Source organism: Chironomus tepperi, unplaced genomic scaffold, assembly GCF_022539635.2.
Source record: "Chironomus tepperi strain 1889 unplaced genomic scaffold, CSIRO-AGI_Ctep_v1 contig_8, whole genome shotgun sequence".
NCBI lineage: Eukaryota > Metazoa > Arthropoda > Insecta > Diptera > Chironomidae > Chironomus > Chironomus tepperi.
In genome coordinates this window covers 614,838-639,446 of record NW_027226130.1, presented here as the reverse complement: position 1 = coordinate 639,446, position 24,609 = coordinate 614,838, and the positions used below count along the sequence as shown (strand labels likewise).

Below are 24,609 nucleotides of genomic sequence, written 5' to 3'. Positions count from 1 at the left end.
TAACCTTACAATTTGACATTAGAATTATAGAAATATATTATATCACTAGAATAAGCAAGAAAACCATCCTTAAGCATTCTATAGACCAAAGAGCGAATGTCAAAATTTACAAAAATCAATTTTTCTCTGGATAAACAAATAAATATCAAAAAAGTGAATTCCCTGCTAAAAAAATCATAAATTCAAACTTCAAATACCAAAAAAAAAACAATCCCCAAAAATGTTTGCAAATCAAATCAAATATTACAAAACTAATAAATGCGAAAAATTAGCATAATCAAACAGGATACAACAGTGATTTAAGCACTAATGAAAATATTCGCGATGTTTGCATAAAATACACGATTTTAACTTGACGAGTTGTTGTCATTGAGCTTGTGTTGGGTTAATTAGCATGTTCTATGTTGAGGGTTTTCCCAAATAGTTCTAAAATTGAATTAAAAACCCAAAATGAAGTCAATCATTTGACAATAAAACCAAAAATGAATACTAAGCCCTAAATTAATCATTATAAGCCCTTTAATATCCACAGGAAGACACAAAAGTTCTAATTGTTGATTCAAAACCTCAAATCTCGTGATTTTGTTGTTAATGGAATAACTTCGTCTTTATTGGAACCAAAAAATAACATCAAAAAGAATCACACAGGTGGAGATGGTCAATAAAATGAAGAAGAATCGTTTCGGTAATTTGCATAAAACAGAATTAAGTGTTCTTAAACATTCTCGAACAAAAAAGAGAGAAACTTGAAATGTGAGAAGACGACAAAATGTCTTCAAAAAAAGCGTGAGATTTTGTAAACAGATATTTGATATTGATTTGTTGCTTATTGGGTGATATGTCTGATATTACAGTAACATCAGTTGACGTATAAGACTCATCTGGATCACGTTTGATTGATTCTACTCCAAAATTCTGAGTCAGAATGACTTCATTCACAATTATAGTAATTTATTTGAACAGGTGTGTCTTCGGTGATTTCGAATTAATTAGACGGCGTTTTTTTTTGTTTCGTAGCATCAATTAATCATTAAGTGCTTCATTAAGTAAACTTTTTTACTCTTCAATATAAATTTAGTTGCTAATATAATAAATTTACATTAATGAGTGATTTTATTATCTCATTTGATGATTAATTTGTCAAGTATTAGAGTATTAAAGGAGGAGTTTTGCTTTACTGTTAGGTTAGATGACATAACTGGGGTTGTTGGATGACATATTAGCTTTCCGGAATGGAACAGGCTGCGATGAGTCGACATTATGTCTAGGAATGAATTTGACTGTTGTGGAACTTGCCATACAATGTCAAATTTATTAATTGACGTACCTAACTCTGTCCTCTAGACAGGAGTCGGATTAAACTCTGTCTTGAGGACTAAGTTACGCTGATCTGAGGTGGATTAACAGCATTTTCTACGTCGTATACATTCTTGGTACGAACAATCCAACAGACCAGCGTAACTTTGTCCTTAAGTCAGAGTTTTTTCGGTCTGAAGCCGGATTTTGGGTAATTTCAGTCCAGTGTGCTTTCCATGTCTTCAATAGACTAATAACAACCTATTCCACTTGAATTTCTAGCTTTATTTAGTCGCTTTAACACAGCACTTTAGTAACAGCAACAAAGCTAGTTACAGGACCTTCAAGAATGATACTTAGATTGACAACATTTATTGACATGAAATATGCGGAATTCCAATATGAACTTGATAATGAAAACTCATAAAACAACAGCATCCATCCTCAAGCATCACACCTTGTAGTTGAAATTCATAAAATTCAACCAGGAGATGACTACACAAGCATCATCTGAAGGTCTTAAGTGTTCAGCCCAAGAAAAACAAAATAAAAATATGTTGAAGCTGCTAAAAATGTTTGAACTCTGCACTTGCTTATTGTCTATTTACTATTTATACAGTTGAGTCATTTAAAAATATCAACAAGGAAACAATAAAAGTGAATACATTAAAAATTGACATGAGTGCTTGCCCATGACTGGACTCAGCGAAAAAAAACCAATTAGCCAAGTTTTCCATAATTTTTTTCACTTAATTCCGGTTCTTTAATAAATATTTCATTAAGAATAAATCTTGAAATTATTTTTTAATGGGTGTGATGTACGTTTAGGTTTATTTGCATTATTAATATTGGGGAATATTGTTAATTTTTTTGTATTGAGATTATAATTTGTCATCGGTGAGCTATGTCATTAAGTAAATCTTGGATTTGATGGGAAAATTTGAAATTGAAGAGTTTTTATAAATTATATTCAAAAATTTTAAAATTTTTAAGATTTTTTAATTGAATTTTTAAAATTTAATTTTTTTGGTGAATTTTTAAATTTTTAAAAATGAATTTTTAATATTTCAAATTTTTAAATTCATTTCTAAATTTTCAAATTTTATTGAATTTTAAAATTTTCAAATTTTTTAAATGATTTTTTAAATTTTCAAATATTCAATAAAACTCTTTAAATAAAATTAAAAAAAAAAAAACATAAAAAATTTTAAATTTGTAAATTAAATTTTTTTAGTTTATAGATTAAGGACATCAAAAAATTTAAAACTTTAAGTTTAAATCTTTATTTTTAAAAAAAAAAAAAAATTGAAAATTATGAAGATTTTAAAAAGTTTAATTTTTTTTGAAAATTTATGAAGAATTTAAAAAATGTAAAAAAACTTGATTTTTTTTTCAAAAATTTAAAAATTTTAATTTTTTTTTAATTTTTACTTAAAAAATCAAAAGTTCAAAAATCTTAAATTCTTGACCCAAAAACGATCTAAAATTCTCGAATTATCCAACATTTGTGCAATTTTAAATAAAATAACATAAAAAAATCTATGTAATAACTTACCGCACTGAGCATTAATGTAACTTCGTCGTGTTTCAGACGTGAAAGCATAATTGAAGCTATTGCAAGCACATAATCGCCAGCTTGTGTTACCTAAATTGTTAATAAAAAAATACATATTTAAGTAAATAAAGTAAAAATAAAAAAATCATCTGTTAAAATATCAATTTCAAGTGCAACTTCATTCATAATTTTTTGTGTCTTGTTATTTCTTCTAACTTGCATAAACAAACAATAAATCAATATTGTTGTTATAATGTAGGTTTATGCCTCTAACATTACAAATAAGTCGTACAACTGTTAAACACAAACTACCTGTTACTTTATTTAACACACAGAACACCGAAATACATAAAAAATGGTAAAAAGAGCGTTGAAATGAAGCGTGAAAGAATGATGAAAAATTTATATTGAAATGCATAGTAAAATAGATTGAATAAGAAGAAGTTAAATGGTAGGCGAAATTGTGTGAATTTTTAATGAAAATTGCAGTTTTGCGTTCTATTGACCGAAATATTTTTTGTGCTTGTAATCAATTTTTGTTGCGATAATTTTTAAATTTTATTGGCGAAAAGAAAGTATTTGAGCCGTGAAAAAAGTCATCAATTGTTGTCTGCAAAAAGCTCTTTTTTTTTGTTGTGTCGTGTCCTTACTTCACTACCTTGAGATCGTAATCTATGCAATTTTATGCCGGTTTATTTCATATTTTAGCAATTTTTTTATCATTCAACTTCAATGTTGCTGAATTTATGATTAAATTACGGTAAATTGATCAATTTTCCGGCTGTTTTAGGTTGAACAATGATGGTTATATGACAGCTGTATGTAAGTATGACGAGTAAATGGTTTGGATATTGGGATTAAGGTCAAATAGGGATGCTTTGTTTTTGAATGAGGTCTTTAAATCTGACAATAAGGTCGTCAAAATTGACTTTTGAGATTGCAGAAGATCAAGAGGACGGCCAAAGAACTGATGGAAGGAAGCTGTTGATAGAGACAGTATTGGAAATGGACAAGCGGGTATCAGCGATGAATTCAGCTTAAGGCGACATCTATGGGATGCTATGGATGCCTGAAGCATAATTGATTATGCACAATTGAACTGTATTGCAAAATAAGGTTGAAAATTAGCAGGAATCTTTGTAATAAGGAAGATTCAAGACGCCCCTGGACTTTATGAAGTCACGATTTCGACGAATTTTCGAAAACGAGACCGGAATCGAGATTGTGACTGAGACCAAAATCGTGACTGATACCGAGTTCGGAACCGATGCCAAGATTAGGACTGAAACCGAGATTATGACTGAGACATAGTTCGGAGCCGATACCGAGATTGGGACTGAGACCGAGATCGGACCCAGACAGAGACTTTGAAGAATCCCTTTAGTGAAATATTGAGACAAATACTGAGAAGTCTTGATCTCATTCTCAACAACCATGAGTTAAAAAAGGTCATTTGACCAAAATTTTCCTTTAACTTCCAGCAGCTTTCGATACACAAATCTTACAAAAACCTCAAAAATGGAGAGCATCAATTACTTTCATGGATTCCCATGAAGATTAAAAGCATCGTGACGCCCTGCACTTCAATTCAGAGTAAAAGGACACGATTTGGACACGATCATCATCATCATCCAATCAAGGCTACATGCAATTATAGTATTCAAAACATCAATTACATCAACATAGAAATCTCTAAAAGCTTCAAAAAATTTCATTAAATACCCGTAAAAAAATCATCAATTTTTACCCACAGCGATCCATGATTGACATATTCATCACAACCTTTTTTTCATGATGAAACAATACAATATCATTACGCCTCTTTTAAAATGCTCAATGACTCCTTTATACTCAACAATTTTCATTCATGGTTATTATTTAGTCAAATTGATATGAGAAAGAAATTATCTTTTTACAAAAAGAAGACTCTCGCCCCACTCTTATCGCTGTTGAGTGCTATGAAGCTTCGCAAGGTTAATACAACTGTCATTAATGATGCGTAAAATGATATTTAAAGAAAGCTTCACTACAATGATAGATAAGAAGAAGAAGAAGGAACAACAACAACAACAACAATAAAATTCACATTTCATTTAATAAAGAGAAATGATTTCGACGGTTTGAAGATAAAGTACAAAAGAAATAATACAAAAAAAAAGCAATAAGCAAGTTTAAAAAATCATTGCCAATAAACAATTCAATGAAAATATTTTATATATATTTTTTGTTGTTTTGTGTAAGTTTATTTCACTTTCTTTTTTAACTTCATATGGAAGTAGACGAAGAGCTTTTTGTGTGTTCGTGTGATGAGATTCCGAATGAAATTTCATTCGATTCAATTTTGATAAAAATTTCATAATGAGATATGAGGAAAGAAATCTGCGTGTGTTTGAGATATTTGGTTTTATGTTAAATTAATTGTGTGCACACGAGTTCAGGTTTGAGATTTAAATATTGTTTTTTTAATCTCATCAAATATGCGGAATGTCTAGGTAAATTTGATATTCTGAGAGATTCATGATCTGTAGACTTCTTAATTACGATTTTGTTTTGCAAAAAATTTATTTAGTTTTTTTAGTAACTTTGATTTTTATGAGTTTTATGTAATTTATGTTAGATTTGCAGATTGGTAGATTGATTAAGGAACAAAGAAGGACATGAATGAGCAAGGAATTAGATATTCAATATCCAAGTGACTGAGCATTGTGGAATCTAGGATATCAAACCATATATAGGCAAATATGTCTGTGCGAATCTAAGGCATTTGTGGCCGAGTGGTTAGGCAACAGATCGGATACTTGAATCACTCTTTCACAAAAGACGTGTACGTGGGTTCGATTCCCACGAAAGATCGATCTCTCAATCATTAAATAGAGTGCTGTCGATATGACAAGGGTTTCCACAATGCTTACGACAATACAATATCATACAAAAATAATTCGAAAATCCATTAAGAAAATTATATAGTGCAAGATATAGAGCTAGTCACACACATAGTAGAAGAAGTCAATTGGAGTGCAATAGAACTGAATTTCAGTTGAAATTAATAGGAATTCGGGAGTCTGGAAGCCACTAAACGACACCTAAACTCGAACAAAAACTTCATTTGAAATGCTTCTACATTGAAATGCTGCCTTCCTAATTCTACCAATAGAGTAGCTTCAAAACGGATTGGACGCATATGACAGAATGTCGAAGTCAAGCAAGTGTCTATTACTAAACCTCAATGATCTTGAACCTTATAAACTTAAAATTGCTCGTTTGAGGACACAAGCTCGATTTCAATAATGTTCGACTGCTAATTTTAATTGCTCATTAACTTTATCTAAGTAAATCTAATCCAAGATAGATCCGAAAACAAAAGAAATCTTCAAAAAAATTATGAATTTGCGTGTTTAGCATAGAAACTTTTCTGCGAAAAAAAGCTCATTAAATCGTATCTTTCTGTGTTAATTGTATGGTAAATTAGCAACTAATTACAATAGTTACATCATATTGACTCTTGGACGATTTCTACTTATTAAATTCTATCAAATTATTTGTCACAAAAAAAAAATTGAAATTAAATCAAACAATGACAAAAAATTGAAGATTTCATTAATAGGAAGTAACAATTAATTTTCTTTCATATCACACGAGCTTCATTCATTCCGCAATTGAAGTAAAAAGCAATTTAATCATAATTGTCCCCCAAAGCTGCCCGCTGATTTCTTTTTAATTTCCGCCTTTTTTCTTCACTATCTTGTGTGCTTTATGAAGTAATGAAAAATTCACCATTGATGCATTGATGGGAAAAACTTACTGAGACACCAGTCATTGTTAGTAGCCATGACACTCAAAAAAAAAAGTAACAAGTCAGTGAAAAAGAAAACACAAAAAAAATTGTTTCTCATATTTTTTCACGCATATTTAGACAGAAAGAGAGTAATTTAATTTAATATTTACATGAATTGTGTGTTGAGATGTCACTGGAAGTGACAAAATATTTGGACAATGTAATAAAAAAGAAAACGAAATCTTGTTTTTGTTTAGAAAAAATTAAATTATCCGTCATGAGAAATTTTTGCTTTTTTTTTATTTGATTTAATTTAAAGCGGAAGTTGTCATGCCATAACTAGTGTCGCATTTCATTTTCATTTATGGATTTTTGTCATTTTTCAAAAGTCATTTGACCTTCAGTCGAAGAAATTAATTTATTACGACATAATTAGAAATGAATTGTTGGAATTCCATGAAGAGTTGTGTTGAGTTAGGGGTGTAGGTGATTTTAAATTGGGGAGAGGGGGTGGGGAGTGGAGCAGGAGTGGAATATGGTGCAGGAAATGGGTTTAGAGCTGGATTAGGGCATGAAGAGCAGGATGGCAGCCTATATCTTGTATTTATCGCAAAAATTCATGGAAAACTGAGGATTTTTTCACGAAAAACCTTAACAAATTGATCCAAAAGAGGGGGGCTGACCCAGAAATTCCACCATCCCTACCCCCCTTCCTGAATACGCCTCTGGCATGGAACTTGGAATTTTTTATGTATGGATCGTAATTTTGGGACTTTTCCCATGAAAAACTATCGCAAATTGAAGAATTTTGTCCCCAGAAATGGAATTTTAATGAAGCACAAGCCTACCCCACCCCCTCCATCTTCATACACCCCTGCCTCAACAGCTACCTTAATTAATAAACCAAATTTTGAACTGGAATTCATTGTAAAACAATCAAATGTTTTGCATTCCAAACTTCATGAAGATTAAAATTAATTATAGGAAATTCCAAAATTTTTTAATTATTTTATAAAGCTTAAAATAGCACTTCATGACCGTAATTAAATAACAATAAAATAAGATTAAATTTAAATTATCTTAAGTCTTGACAATAAAGACGACTTTGCCGAAAAAAAATGCAGCAATAAAAAAATTGAACAATTAAACTTCCTCATTTAGTTTACAATCAATTGACAGGTATCAAATATGTGTGCACGTAAATGAGCTTTCAGGGACGCATCAAACTAAAACGAGCGGAATCGATGCACATGAGTAAACATCAAATAAAAGACGATATTCAACTGATAGCATGTGTGCAATAAATCGTGTGCTATTTATTATTAATTTTATATAATAGACAAAAGACATAAGGATGGGTCTCAAATGCAAAGAATGTTCATCGTTACGAAATGTACGAAGCTCAATGCAAAATAGCGATTGGAGAGTCGACAGCGAAAAATATGCGACGAGTGGGAGAGCCTTGAAAATATATATGATGATTTCCAAATAAAAACAAATAAATATGAATTTTTTTTACTTCTTCTTTGTGCTGTATGCCAATATTGTCAGTCTCGTTCATGATATATGATGTATTCAGGAAATGTGGGTATGGAAATTAGCTCTCTTTGTATTGACATATAAAACCAAAATATAATGTATTATGTTGCAAAAAGGTATATATATATATTTATGAGGTTTACATCTTCGGGACCTTGACTTTTATTCCATCTCACTCTTGCAAGCCCTTTTCTTGCTGTTGTGTGCATTGAAAAGCTCGATATTGAGTGATTAATGTGCATTTTTGAGGGGATTGTCTAGGAACTAGCTTTGGAAAATGGTTGTTCATTGTTATCTTCTGTTTTTGACGGTCGACGCCCATAGGTGATCATTGTCCACAGCGGACGAGGCCTAACTTTGACCGGTACCCAACGGGACTGTTCATTTATTGGGTTAAAGAGAATAACGAGCTTTTTACGAATATTAGTGATGCAACTCTTGCGATTTCTACTGTTTAAATGGCAACTACTCCATTTGCCCTCCCCTGAACGAAACTATGCTCCTTTACTGGGTATTGAATTAAAATTCCAAACGGCAAGATGCCGCAAATTCACAATTCTGTCTTAAATTCGACTCAAAATCAGCCACCATAATCCCATTAGGAAACCTCGAAATCATGACATTTAATAGTCCAAAAGAATCTCCAAATTAGATACTTTCAAACAAGAAGGTTGAGGACATTGACCAAATCTTACAAAATTGATGACATTCTCTAGCCAATAATATTGGACATCCAAAAAAGAGTACTTTAGACTCTGCCATTGACTTTGTTCAAGATTTTTTCTTACTCTTTTAAATTCTATTGATGAAATTTTATGCAAATTTATTTAAATCATAGATCACACTTAGAGTTTCATGGCATTTTGTGTCATCAACAGGTTCTTTTGGTAAATTTCTACCAAACCCCAAATTTAAAATCTGGATTTTAAATCAAAATTCCATTTTGAATGTCATAAAAGTTCAAATGCAGTTCCAACTAGCCAAAATGAATATTTGCATCATGACATTTTAACAGGATGATGATCAGCAACATTTTAACAGCAACGTCCACAGGATGATCATCATCAGAAACAAAAAAATTTGTCGATAATTACTCACAACATGACTTGTTCGAATGTCAAAGTCGGTTTCTCTTATTTCAAAAACAGCAACAGTAACAGCCGTCCGAGAGAAAGAGAGAAATTTTCACTTTGTACAAAAAAGGCAACAAAAAAAAATGTCGTCGGTCGGTATCAGAAACAATAAAATGGTAATAACTTAACAGCAGAGATTGAAGTTGACTCGGATTTTGTATGAAAAAGTTGACTCAAGTCTACTCGACTCTATATGGATTTTGAGTCGATTTCGAGTCCTGATTTACAGCGAATAATGAAATTAATCATTTATCACATCAACTATCAGTGATGATTAAAATGACATTTATGGCAGAAATATTTAAAAATTCGGCAGATGCTTATCTGTGTCGAAATTTAAATTTTTAATTAATTTTATTTGCCTTTATGCAATTTCATATTGCTCGTAATTTTTATTGCAATTTCAAAATTAACGTGAAGACACTCGAAGCATTTAAAATATTTTTTAATATCTCATCCCATTTCATGTATTTTAATTTTTTTGAATGCTTGATATATGTTAACCAATTAATTTGTTAAAAATTAATGAATGAAGTAAGATAGAAAGTTATTACGCTCAGCAGTAAGAATCGGCGTTCTCTTTAAGCCCGCATGCCGATCAATAAAATATGAGAAAATTTATATATGAAAGTGATCGCGATTATATAAAGTTACAAATATTGGTAAACATCAGGATTCTCTTTAAGTCAAGCCTAAAAAAGTCAAAAATATTTGAGGTACGGTCCGATAAGCATAATATTAGCTATTCCTTTTATGATGAGCTTGTTTAAGGCGTATTAATCGCACGCACAATTCAAAGATAATAAGATAGGTGCGTTACATGCGATTTGACATGCTTTAGATAAGCTCTGTGTATATATGCGAAGATTTACATAAGAATGAAATATTGTACGATGGATACATGCCGTTGAAGGACGACTTCTTTCAAGGGAGATTCTCGGACGGTCTTGAAAATGTCTATATTTAGCTCAAGCAATAACCTTTAATATGGGGAGATTATTTTGATATATTTATGGCTGTAATACGATCAAAGTGTCGCTTTGACTTGATATTTTCTAGGAAAGGAAAATGACTTCTTTTTAAAATCCTTGGTTTGGAGTTGGAAGAAGGATGTTGATAGAGAGAGTGTAGTACTTGGTATTGGCAGTTGGGAAAGGGCTGCTAGCGATAGAGACAGTGTAGCATTTGGTATTGGCAGTTAACAAATGTATGCTGTTGATAGAGACAGTGAAGGACTTGATATTGGCAATTGGCAAAGAGCAGCTTGCGTTAGAGCAGCAGGCTCTAATCAGTTTGAGATGTCAACAGAGAGAGTTTATGGATCACAGCTAATCTGTTTGACTAGGGAAGTAAGTAAGTTCAGACTTCTTTGCTCTAACAGACAATGAACATGCTCACTTGACTATACTCGAGCAGATTCATGAGCATGTTTGTCTATTCGGGTTTGATCACTAAATTGACTTAAATTTTCGGTTTAAATTCTTCCAAGAAGCAATCGATGCCCCCACGTCTAGCAATAACTTAATGCACTTTATGATCAATAAATAGAAAACATTGAACTCCGTTCTGCACACTGGACATGGCAATTATAATCTTATATCACTTTCGAACACAATCAACGGTTCATGATAATGATGTTGAATCTTACATCTTTTATCTTTTCTCATTTTAATAAAGTAAAAAAAAAATAAGTAGAGAGTAATCTCGGCATGTTATTACCATGGTGCAATCCAATTACTTAACAATAAGCTATTTGCTATATATTTCAATAATGAAAAAAAGTAAAAAATTAAGTAAGTGCTTAAAAATAAATGATAACATGGTTGTTATGCATGCATGCAGCACATAAATTGAATTTGTTAAAGGAAAGCGCAGTAGAAGTTCGACACACTGGAAGATCATCACATAATGCGATAATGAAATGATAAGAAATGTAGGATAAACAAACAATAAACACAGATTTTTTTTGAGCATTAAGCATAAAGGTTAATAATTACAATTATGGAATTTATATGAATATAAAAAACAAAAAGAAACTTTCATTAAGCATGTCATCGTATTATTATTTTCACATATTTTTTTTGTTAAGTCTCTCACTTTTTTTTTTGGTGTCCACGATGTTGTTGGTGTCGTAATATTAACAAAATATACACCAAAGTGTAAAAAAAAACCGGATATAAAAAAAATATTTCTCCTATACTCTTGCCGCATTTTTTTATCATATACATATGTAAAGTCGTAATCTAATGTATATGCTCTGTGCTGCGTACTAGCGACAAGTGACAGAAGCTGAATATAAATTCAATTTAATGTTCGACACTTTTTTTTTCGGCATGTGTGGACTTTTTCGCAACAAATAAAGGCAAAAAGCTCTAATTGATAAATCAAATTTTCGCACGATAATTTTGGACTTTGGTGTCTAACTGTTGCTGATTGCAGAATTTATATTTTTGCAAAACTGTTATTGTTCAATAAGGGAATTTTTACAGGTTGTAAGTCTAGCATGAAGTGGTTCTGATCCCACTATGAATTGTAGGTCTACTGAGTGCAGTGGTCTGGGGCATTAAACAATAATTAGCCGCAAAGAGCTAAAAGAGCTCGTGGACGACCAAAAAACTCTTGGAAGGAAGCTGCCGATAGAGACAGCACTGTACTTGAAATCGGATATTGGCAAGCAGTAGTCGGCGATAGAGCTGGGAAACCATGGATTACAATTTATCTGTACGGTCAGCAGCATCCTGCGAAAGAGCTGGTAGGCCATAAATAACAATTGATCAGTAGGTCAGCGGCAGCCAGAGATATAGCCGGGACCACAATTGATCTGTACAACCAGCAAAATAAGTAAGTAAGTAGACCAACGTGATGAAATCAGCGACAATTTTTATGGACAAACACCATCAATAAATTATAAACAACTGAAAAACAAATCAATAAATAAACAACTTTAAAGATTCACACCCAGCTGAATATTTTTTTCACTTTCAGTTCCTCTTCATTCAGTCTTTTAAAATATAGAAAGCTTCTCATCTTATTGTTCAAGAAATTGTCGTAGCATCTATGCATATGCATTCAGTTAAAATCCACAAAAAAAGGTCATTTATTTCATCACATGTGAGAAGATAAAAACGGATTTCCGTAAGCAGATCAATGCTGAATGAGCAATGTTTACAATAATAAAAAAAAGAGATAAAATATAAAAAAAATCAGCTGCATCAATGAATCTGATGAAAGTCAGAGTGTCTGTGAGTCAATAAAGCAAGTAGCTCAAGTGTATGAGTCAGATATATTTTCACACATGACTTTTATGTCTCACAACTGAGATTGAGTGAAGCACCAACCATTTCAACACATATGTGATAATTCTCAGTGCGGTCATTCTAGGAATATTAAATTTATCTATCATGTTTTAAGCTTTATAATATATGAAAATATGTGCGATGTTACATCATCACATTCTTTCCTCTCTCGCTTGTGTCCCATTCCTTAGTCACTTAAAATTATGTATGAAAGCGAAAATTTTTTTTTTTCGTTTTTTCTTCTTCTTTTCATCTTCGCTGAGTGTGTCCACAGCTCAAGTTAAGGTAAGGTAAGTAAATAAGCCATTTTTTTTATAGTTCCGTCAACAGTGATTTTACTACAATATACTGCAAATAAAAATGACAATGGTATATCTGTTGTGCTCATCGTTGGATATTATGTACAAAAGTAAATAGATGATGTTGTAAAAATGCTACAAATTAAGTGACATCAGATTTTACTTAAAATAATAAGAAGAAGAATAAAGAGAAGGCACGGGAAAGTCCGAATAAATAAAGAGATTTTTTTTTTTTGGGGAATTTATGGTCGCTTTTATTCTGTTAAATGAATGTGCAAACTGTGCTGTGAAAAAGGGCAAATATTTTGCACAAAGAATGACAGGTTTATTGTGGGTTAAGACTTAAATAAACGTCAGCTTTTATTTAAGTCAATTAAATTCAGAATGGCTTTCGGGCTTTTTTTTTGTTTCAAATTGAGCTGTTTTGAAGGAGGCGTTGGACTACATGACCTTTTTAAAAGCTACCGAGTTCCTTAAGAGACGTTCTCTTTTTATTCTATGTTGTGTCTGAGAAGAATTGGATTTGGGATATTGAGCCATATATAGACATAATTGCCAATGCGAGAGTAAGGCCTCTATGGTCGAGTTGTTAAGCAACTGCCCGGATATCTGAATCATTCATACTCATATACATGGGTTCGATTCCCACCGATCTCAATTGTCATACAGTATAGTCGATATGACAAGAATTTGCACAATACTCATCCCTAACAGGCAAATAGCATACTTTGCCACAAAAAGACCACTAAAAGCACAGTTGCAAAACAGCAATTTGACTGACAAAAACCGTACAAATTCTCGATAATGTGTATGGTTTTCTTGCAAAACCGTACTAATTGTCTAGAAATTGGACGGTTGTTGCCTGTTATAGATTCCTGTTTTGCATTTCTGCCTAAAAGCGATCTCTTTGCCAGTTGCCCTAATAGTTGCTCTACACTCCACAACATCATTTACGAACCGACCCCCTAATAGAATAAACAACAACAAAACTCCACTAATCAAGCCTTTCATCTAGAAAACGAAGAAATCATCCACAACACTAAAAAAAGTCATTCGTCATGTTTATGTAATTTGCACTGTTTCTTGCCGGTCACATAGCTAATAGTCACTTTATAAGAAAAATCATCAGATTAATTCATGTGAAATTCATCACATTGTAGAAGGATATTACCTTCATTGAATTTGACTTAGCTCATTCAAGCTTGCTTGTCAGGTGTGAAATATTTCAAGATGCATTCCAGGAAATGTCTACAAGATTTTTGTTTTCTATGAAATTTAAGGCACAGTGTGACGCACGATTGGAATTGAACAATTTTTTTGCAAATCATCGGTCAATTTTTGAATTGGAATTCATTAATAATTAGACCTAATGAGTTTATTGATTGATCGGAAGGAAAGTTGAATACAATTTATTAATTTTTTTATTAATCGCAATAATTTGCAACAATTTATCTATTTTTATTAACATGGAATTTCGCAATTGCATAAGACATACTAATATATGCTCGATGTATCTAAAAAAAATGAGGTGAATATAGTCACGAATTAGTTAATTCAGCAGGTAGATATGTATACATTAAAGCATATTCAGTAACAGGTACGAAAAATATTGTGTGTAATGTAAATTCGATTCGCATTGTACGGTGCATATTGCATGGGAAAAAAAGGCAACTTGTCAGTCAGGTCATCGGAATTTAAGTTTTTAATTCTCATATACTTTAAAGAATCGAATGCTATAAGTAATTATTATCATCATCATAATGTAAGACTATAGCATTACATGTCTATACATACATATTTTTTTGTGATTCAATGAAGGGCTTTCACTTTTCATTTTTATTTTTTCTTCTACATACTCATGAGACCATTACGAAATATCTGTTGTTTTTAAAACTTCTTATACCCTATTCAATGTCTTACGGGGCAGATGAAATAAAGCATCATAGAAGAATTGCGTTGCATGATAATCAATAAAGGAGTCTCTTTCTGAAATATTGTTCATGATCCACGTTCACTTTTTATATTTTTTAAGCGCATTTTCCTATAAGCAATTGAACGCTTATGTCCGCACATTGTCTGTCTGACCGTCTGTTCATCTGTCTGTCTGTCTGACCGTCCGTTTGTCTGCCTGACCGTCCGTTTGTCTGTCTGACCGTCCGTTTGTCTATCTGACCGTCCGTTTGTCTGACTGCCTGTCTGACCGTCCGTTTGTCTGAATGCCTGACCGTCCGTTTGTCTGTCTGACCGTCCTTGTGTCTGTCTGACCGTCCGTCCATCTGTCTGCCGTCAAACTCCTCCTCCAGTTTAAATGGGGAAAATGCGCTTCCGTCGGTCACGTGTGACCACGTCTATACTAGTTCGATGATGATTTTTCCGAAAAATTCGATACAATGCAGACTCTCTTTAAGCACATATACATCGACCGAGAGAGAATCGAATGCAATAGCGAAGGTAATTGGGTCATGTCATGAATGCTTCTTTTCTGTTTGGGTTGAGAAAGACTAGCCAACATTCCTAACTGTATTTGTTGAATATAATTATAATTTTTCCAATGGTATTCAATGATTTATATTGATATTCATCAATTTAACTGGAAGCTTATGGAAAAGGCGAATGGCTTGTGATGAAATAGTGATTTAAGCTTTTTTATGAATGGATGGATTATGAGTTGTACGAGGATGTGACTATTGGGAATTACAAGAGAATATGACTAGTAAGATTTTGTAATCTGTGTTTTTTTTTGGAGTTTTTTGAATGGGATGTTGATTTTTGTGCAGTATTGAATGTCGGCAGCGAAAGAGTAACAGTTGCGAAGTGGTCAGAGTGTCTGCCTACCGGCCTGAACGACCTGGGTTAGTTACTAGGGAGTATTGAATGTTTTACGTGATTTTTGAATGTTTTAAACGAGTTTTGAATGTTTTTCATGAGTTTTGAATGTTTTCAATCAATTTTAATGACGGTACCCAAGAATATAGCTTGTTTAGACGACTGACAACTAGAATTTGACCGAATTAGCAAGGAATCCAACTTGAAATCAAGCAACTTGTAAGAATTTGTCCCCATTTTCCCTCTCATGCAAGCTATTTCCTCTAGATTCTTTCAACTTTCTCATCAAATTTCCAAGAAATCGCTCAGAAAAGTTTCTATGCATTTCTATGCAACTAATGCATCACTTTAATCGATTTCCACTGAAAAATGACAATGCATTCCTCCTCGACTTAATTTAATTTTCTCACTTTCAAAACTAAATCAATTTATCTCGTCCATTATAAAGAAGCCGGGTAAATAAAGAGATGAAAAAAAGCTATTCAAATAATAGCAATAAAAGGTAATAAGTTAAATTGAATCATAAAGGAAGAGAAGATTATTCGAAATAATGAAAATTAAATGAGAAAAAATAAAAAATTGTTAGATCATCATCACATGGAAGTTTTATGCAATGGTAATAACTTATTAATGAACAATAATCCGTGATGCATCAATTTTTGCATGCAATACTTGAATACTTTTATATGCCAATGCTATTCAAAATGATACATTCTTGTGTACATTTTTGTAAATATAAAAAATTTACAATTTCCGCTACCATTGAAGCTATTTTAACATTTATTTGGAAGTTGATGTATGAGGTAAAGACGATTACATCTTATTTAATGAGTTTGAGAACTTCCTGAAGACATTTAAAAGTTCCAGTAGTAAAAATCAATCCATATCCATTTATATTCGAATAAATCGATGGATTAGGTTGAGCGGAGTTGAGCATACATGAACAATAACTGAGATAAAGATCAGTTCCATGAAAAATTAGTTTTAGTCTTCAAAACAATGTTGCCCTCGATTTTATAATAAGGCAATTGAATTTTTTTTTTGGTCAATGTTTGTTATATCCATAAAGATTTTAATCTTCCTTTATCAAATTAATGTCCACAAAGACATGATAAATGAAAACGCATTTAATTTAATTTTCCAGCATGTTTTTCAAATGATTGGAATGTTTGGGGACAGTGAGCTTATGATGTCAACGATTTTTGAGGACCTCCTACTCGTATTTGTCTTGACTAAGACAGCAGGTAGTCAATAGATAGCCATCAACTATGAATACCTCAATTTTCAACATATTCAACATAAAAAAATAGAAAATCTCAATCAAATTAACAGCAAAAGCTTTCATAAGCATGAAGAATTTGATTTTATGTTGAATAGTTCACGTTTTATTTGTTCATCAACAAATCGCAGGCGCATCAACGGCAGCATAAATTGCCATATCATGTTCAACATCAATATGTTACATGCACATAAAGCATAAACATAAAAATATTTGAATTGAGAGAATATAAAGGCAAAATTATAGGCGTCATGCAATCGAGCATTAAGTGAACAAAAAAATCGACTTTGATTGAATGTCCATCGGTAAGTATTAAATTAAAAAAAAAATCGAATTAAGAAAAAAAAAGAAGTGTGCATTTAAATTGCAAGTTATTTGTTAGACGACTATGCTATTAGTGCTCATGATTATGCAATCAACATCTTGTATATGGTTTACTATGTAGTGCCACTAAACGTGCTGTTACATTGGGTGGGCAAGTGCATGTATAAAATTCGTACTTTTACGCGACATTCCACCGTACATATATATTGTGTGTGTGATCTCTTTGGTCATAAAACTGCCTTGGCATAGAAATGCACTTTTTTACCGTAACTGCATATTAGCACAGCATATAAAAGTAAGTGAAACTATGCTGTTAATTCATACGCAGATGTATCCAATTAAAGTTAAATTATGTAGCTTTGTTACTCACTCTCGATTTTTATATTTTTAATACATTTTAACTGTCTATGATTAAATTTGCACTTGATATTGTTTATGTCAATTTAAAAAGCATTAAAAATAAAAATACTCACTTTTTTATGATTCCATAGAACATTTACACTTGGCTTTCCTCTTCTAGAGAATGATTGATCGATGACATCATCGTGAATTAAACTTGCTGAGTGAATCATTTCTGCTATCATGGCAATTTTTCTTTGAGCATCAACAGTGCGCGGACTATAAGGAAATAAATAAAAAAAGGGAATGATTTATCAAGTCAATTTAAGTAAATAAGTCTTTCAAGCTGTTAATATAAATTGAAGAATGTTGCTACTGGGTTTATATTAATAAGGATGATTATTAAGTGTCTGGGTGGCTTGGTATCGAAGGATAGAGCTGGAAGTAAGTAAGTATGGCTTGGTTGGCCGGGATGTGATTAAAATTGCTTTTGATGGTCTATCATTATTAGCGAAGTTAAAATTCAGACTAAATGAGCCAAAATGGCTCGGTGGCTTAGTGGTTAAACTGAATCTTTGCACACCGACCCAGCGGTCATGGGTTCGAGACTCGACATGGGAAACTTTTTCTCCAGTCTTTTTTCGAATCATATGTATTGGAAATGCGGCTCACAGCCTCCGTTTTGTAGGTTACAGGCATTGATTTCGCTAAATGAGTGGTTTCTGATTCCACTGTAAATGGTACCCGGATTCACGATCTAGAAATAGCTGAAAATCCGTCAAGAAGCCAACTTAGCTCTAACCTGAGGCCGGATATCATTGAATCAGGCCTGGGACTAGAATCAAAGTGGCTTGGACCGGATTTTAAGCTTTTTTATGCCGTGTGACTCCTGTTGTCTAGGCTTGAATCTAGGCTTGGACAATAATCTGCATAAACATAGATTTTAGATCCCCACTGATTCCAATACCCCTAGCTACGCTTCTGTAACTCATCGATAAATTCAACAATTTATTTTTCCACAAAAAAAGAAGAATGTCGTTGAATTACTCAACAAGCAAAAATCATTTATTAACTTCCTCAATCATGAAGGCAGCAAATTAATTTACATTATTCTCATCAAAATAAATCGATTGGATATTTATTTTTTTTTTTTCATTCAAGGATTTCTCGGACATTAAGAATAAGTCGGTGCACACAAAAGCTTAAGTTGCATTGAGTAAAAAAACAGGCACGTGAAAAATTAAATACTAAGAAGTCGTCAGAGGCCAATTAAGCAGATTTATTTTGTAATTAATATATACGATCTAAAATTAGATTTATTTCCTACAGACCAAAAAAATCACCGAATTTTAGCTAAAACCACTTTCGAATATTTCATGGCAAGAACCTTCTACAAATGGCAAAATTGCATAAAATGCTGTCAAACTTATTTTGCACTCTAAATCGTGAATAGCAGATTTATATCTCAAGTCAAGGTTCAGTGTATCCCCAAAAAAAAGCCGAAAGGCCGAGAATGTCGAATTAGCCGTCGTTTGACAAAAAAAAAAAAGCTTCAAATTTCGCCATCGAAATCCGGTTCAAAAAAAAAAAATTCAATTTCATTCCGTTTTCATTTTCATTTTTGCATGACCAAAATCCATGTTATTGATAAAAAATCATATGAAGAGCCAGTTTGTTTTTTGTCTCATAATTCCTTAAAATCTTGTGTCTTTTTCTGTCCTCAAATAAAAAAGAATAAGAGCTGATTTTATGCAAATCACAAACGGAGAATATTTTTTTGCCGCAATGATCCAAACAAGATGAAGAAGAAGTATAAAGTTTTTATGACCGAATTCGAGATTTTTATTTAGCAGAAAAATCAGAAACGTGTATTTTTATTTCACGTGCTCAGAAAATTCAGGCTGTAAAATATAGTTAGAAAGAAGGTGATTCAACTTAGGTTGATGAGCATTGCTTGACAACAAATGGTTCTCGAATAGGACAAGATGGCTGTAGATACAATAGATCCAGGAGTCAATTATAGGACGAGGTGTCTATGGCATGGTGTCAGATTTAAGCTGAATTCGGAACCAAATTATAGTCTTGATGTAGATCTGAATTCTTGCCGAATTTAAACCGGATCGGCACCAGCTTGGAACCATTTCGTCCTGGGTCTGGCCTGGTGCAGAGTTTGAACCGGATTTGGCACCAGGTTAGTCTTGCTGACCTAGCGTCTGACATGGGACAGAATTTGACCCAAGATTTGCATAATGCCGTCCTGTTTCTGGCATGGTACAGAACTTGAATCGAACTCAGCATCAAGTCAGGATTTTATCAGTCTGGAACCGCACTTTTAAGGTGGGAAGAGTTTTTGTTGCTCCAAGGGCAGCAATAAAAATGAGAACTAATTGTTTGAGAATTCTTTGACATGCTAGAAGCCAGCACCGTAACTGTATAGACAATAAAGAGTCTTTAGTAAAAACAATACTTAAGAATGACATTTCATTCTGGAATCACGGAATTTCCATGTGATTCCATGAATATTTTTATTGTTGTCTATAAACATTTCGTATTTATCATATGAATCAGCAAGAAGACGTAAGAGCAAAGGTTCAATAATCTAATATCATTAAAAATTATATGTCTTTCGCATTTTAGCAGTAATCTGCACATAAATTAGTCTGTGTATGTTCTAGAATTTTCGATATTATTTTATATCCACAAAGACATAAGACACGGCAACAGTTTTGAAACTCAATACGCAATAATTTTGAATTCAACATTTATGTCAAGCATTTTAATTTAATTTGAAAAAGCAATTCGCGCAACTTTTTTGCTCTCTAAAAAAATTGATGCAACTCATGATCAAATCAAATAAAAGCATTTTATGTCATTGCATGTCTATAATAATTCTTCTTTAATTTTTGTCTCTGCTATGTGCATTAAAAAGAGAAAAAAAAAATTATGTAATTGAGGCATAATTAATTCAACAGACACCGTGACAGCAAAAAAGAAATATTGTCTATGGCATAGAAAAACGCTAAGTACAACGAGATTGAATTTGATCATTAATTCCTTTTTTTTGCAAAACTTTTTCTCATGGGAGGAACTTGAGGATGGAAGGTTATGTGATTAATTCACAGATAATACTTAATTATAGCTGTGAATATTTATTTTTTTGTATCTAGTTTAAAAATGTCCATCGATTTGCAATGTTGCCAAATTCGAATCTTGTGTTCTTTAAGCCTCAAAGCTTAATTGGATCTTTTGTATTCGTTGATGGTTTTGGGACAAAAAAGTGCTAATCTCGGTGTTATTTGAACGAAACATGAGATTGTTAACAAAGTTCAGTCGTTGGCTAGACGCAAGAAACTTGTTACTTGATTTGCTGACGTACAGATCAAGTGTGATTCATGATCAACTTTAGATAGTACCTGAAGCAAGTTTTATTGCTATTTTGACTCTATTAATAGTTTATTTCTGACAAAAACGAATATTCCAGAATAAGAGCTCAAAATTTGCATTTTGCAAGCCATTGTTCTGGAGTTCCTTAAAGTATAGTAGTCCCCAGTAGCTTAGTGGTAGAAGCTTGGAGCCGAAAATCGGTGGAAGTGGTTCCGAGTCCCATTTGGGAACTGAAATTTGGAACTATACTTAAACAGGCCAGCATTTCCTAAGTTTTAGGTGCGCAGACCTACAGTTTACGACTGTATCTTATAATTCGTCATAGTCAGAAGGTCTGCGTTTGTCTGCAGACCTGCAGATATATAAGAACCCCTAATCCCTACCAAACGTTCAACCTCAGCTAAACACATTCAATTATAAATCATAAAATAAACTTTAAACTGAATCTTGATTATGAATAATAAAAATTCATAAAAAATTACAAATCAAAAACAGCATGGAATTGAAACTTAAAACCCCAAGGCTAAGAGGTAAACCAACTTCCTTGCCCATCCCTGACACTTGTTAAGACAAAACAAAATATTACATTTAAGATTTACTCACCTGTTTTCTCTGTGTATGTGATAATTTATTGCTTTTCCCATCAATAGTGTCACCATAGGACGGAGTGCTTTGCCATTTCCACCAAAGTAATATTCGGCAATTTGTATAAGTTCCTTTTGATTTGTGCCTTCATGTAATTCCTATTAAAAGAGAAATAAATTAGCGAACAAGTATATCATTAAGTTTTTAATTCAATTTATGGCTTTTGAATGTAAAAAATAATTTAATGCTTTTTAAAATTGACATTTGCACGCTTTTATTGTCACTTATTTCACATCAATATTCATGAATTGTAAAAAAAAAATTTGTCAGAGTCTATGTCGATGTATTCAAAGTAAAAGTAATTGCAAGTCAATGTTAACAGCAACAAGAGCAGGTTCAAGACAAAAGAAGTAAGAAGAAAATTTTTATGTGAATATAAGAGTTGTTACCATATTCACTGAGCAGTCACGTTTCTTTAACCATTTTGATGATCGTCATCTTCAATATTATCAAAACTCATAAAAAAATATTAAGCTTTAAATGCTTTTAAGAAGCTCAATTCTTATGGATAATTATTCAGAAATAAACAATGAGAATTTTTAATTGCGTTTATCCACTAAATTGTCAATAAAGTCTTAACGTGTTCCTGTTGAAAGCTTTTATGGATAAACAATTGAGGGTAAATTTTTGGATAAATTGAAAAGAAATTGATGTAATTTTTTAAGCTTTATTTGGACTTATGGATATTGAGTTGATGGCTGGGATTATTTTTTGTTTTGAGGATTGTTGCCAGGTATTGAAGGAGCTATTAAATTAAAAGTGCTGCTTGTTGTTGATAGCTTAAAGTGTGTCTATTATACAGGATCTGCGAAGTGAGAGCCTGAGTGGCACAATTAGGTGAATTGGACTATTAGTCGTAAATAAGGATTAAAATTAACCGTAACGAGGCTATAAAGGCAACTTAATGCATTGCCTTTAATACGGTTACGTATCGGTACCCTAGAAAACATCAGAGCTCAAAATCTGCTTGGAATTTGTATAAAATTTGCCGACTTTAAATACGCTGGACCTTTCGAAAATAGCATGGATAAAGAGATTCTGAGGTTCCCTGGTCTATTGCTCAACAAGCTCAAAAGCTATTCAACCACAAAATTTATCAAAAACACTTTAAACCAATAAATTTTGCCCATAAATCTTCGAAATATCAATTGTGTCGCCAGAATTTTAATTTTATGATAACAAATTATTTATTAAAATGAGCATTTTTTGACATTGAAACTGACAACTATTTAAATGCAAGAAATGAAATGCAAATAAATCTTCATTTTGAAATATTCTGGACATTCCCAATTTGCAACATTTAATTAATAAAGACATTTAGAAATGGCAGTGGATAAAGTTCATAACTTTTTTGCACGCGAAATTGACATTAACTTGTTTTGACAAAATTTGCATTTGTTATCAATTTAAATTTCTAAATAAATTTAAATAAAAAAATCCTTTTTAAAAATTGGGGATTCACGAATTTCATCATTATTATAAGCACATGACAAGAATAACCCAGAATATAAAAATAATAAATATTAAGAACGTCACGAAAAACAGGATTTTTTTAGTCAAACGCAATCCTTTCTAAAAATATGTAAGCAATGCAAGTGGGATGTTAACAAGAGAAAACTGGATACAAAATATGCAAAGTCATGGAGAAGTTCTTGAGGTTCTTGATAATTTAGGCTTAATAACATTTCTGCATTTTATATGATATGGATTGGTGATTCCCTGAATAACAAGTCAATTAATCGATGTAACATTCAGAAATAGAACGGCGTGACTCTAAGTTGAAGTTGGATTCATCCGACATGACTCTAACTTGGTGCCGGTTTCAAGCGACATGAATCTAAGGTGGTACATGATTTGGCGTGACTCTGACTGGCTGTCAGATTTGACTTGACTCTTTGATGGAATAGACTCGAGAAACCGACATTAAGTAACAGTCAGAGTCAGAATTGGTGTTTGGATTAAGTTTCTATCTGATAACTTGCAAGTGTCTTGCCTGAAGCTGGAATTCTAATCGATTTATAATTTAGCCGTTACCTAGACATACCTAGGCATAGTCACCTGCTTAAGCAAAGGCACTCCTTATGTCTGAGTCCTATCTATATCATATCCATCAAATTTCCAATCAACATATCCAAAATAGTGACAAAAAAGTCTAGAAATTTCAAATCAATTCCTGTCCTATCCACGCATTTAAGTCTCTTGATTTTGTTTATTTCCCATACAAACTCTATACTCGACATAAGGTCAATGAACAAAACAAGTTGCGATTATTGAAATTTTACATATAAAATAGCAAAAATATATAAATCTTGTTGTTATTTGCTTGTTTTTGAAATATTATTGGCTAATAAGCCGCACAAAAATAAGAGAATTGAAAAATGTCGTTTTTTTCTAACCCGCAATAATATCTTCATCGTCTAGAATTTACTCTTTGCCTTATTAAACTTCAAAAGCCGGATATATCGAAAGAGAATATTTAAAAAAAATAGCAAAATTTTCTCACCTGTCGAATGTCCTCGAAAATATATTTAAGCTCATCTTCTAATAGCATGTATGGATCAATTTTGTATTCCCTGATTGGACCGGCTGGTTGTTGTGTGTGAACGGAACTGTAATCTCTACTGTGGTGTGATATAGAGGACGCTGATGATGTTGATGAGGCCTGTAAAGATAGCAAAAAAGATGTAAAAATTAAAATTTTGTAGATATTTTGAGGAATAAAAGAATCAATTGCCATAAAGCTATAAAATTTTCTATATTTTTTCTGAATTCTTATTCAAATATTTAACATGAGACAATGGTCTGACATTCTGATACGTTAAATGATGAATCATATTTGTCTATGTATGATTCAGCAACCAGACATGTCGGCACATTTTCAACAGAGGGATATTCATTCATCTTCAATTACTTTTAGTA

General features: G+C 32.2%; 1 protein-coding gene across 1 annotated transcript in view; it reads right to left on the bottom strand.

Annotated features, from left to right (window-relative positions):
• The window catches only part of qless (decaprenyl diphosphate synthase subunit 1 qless), a 69,305-nt gene that overhangs the window by 17,881 nt on the left and 26,815 nt on the right, over positions 1 to 24,609 (bottom strand). Inside the window, exons 2-5 of the mRNA XM_070652639.1 lie at positions 24,194 to 24,352; positions 21,649 to 21,788; positions 17,796 to 17,940; positions 2,852 to 2,941 (exon numbers count right to left, since the gene is read on the bottom strand). Of these exons, the coding sequence (XP_070508740.1) occupies positions 2,852 to 2,941; positions 17,796 to 17,940; positions 21,649 to 21,788; positions 24,194 to 24,352 (534 nt within the window). The remainder of the gene's footprint in view (positions 1 to 2,851; positions 2,942 to 17,795; positions 17,941 to 21,648; positions 21,789 to 24,193; positions 24,353 to 24,609) is intronic.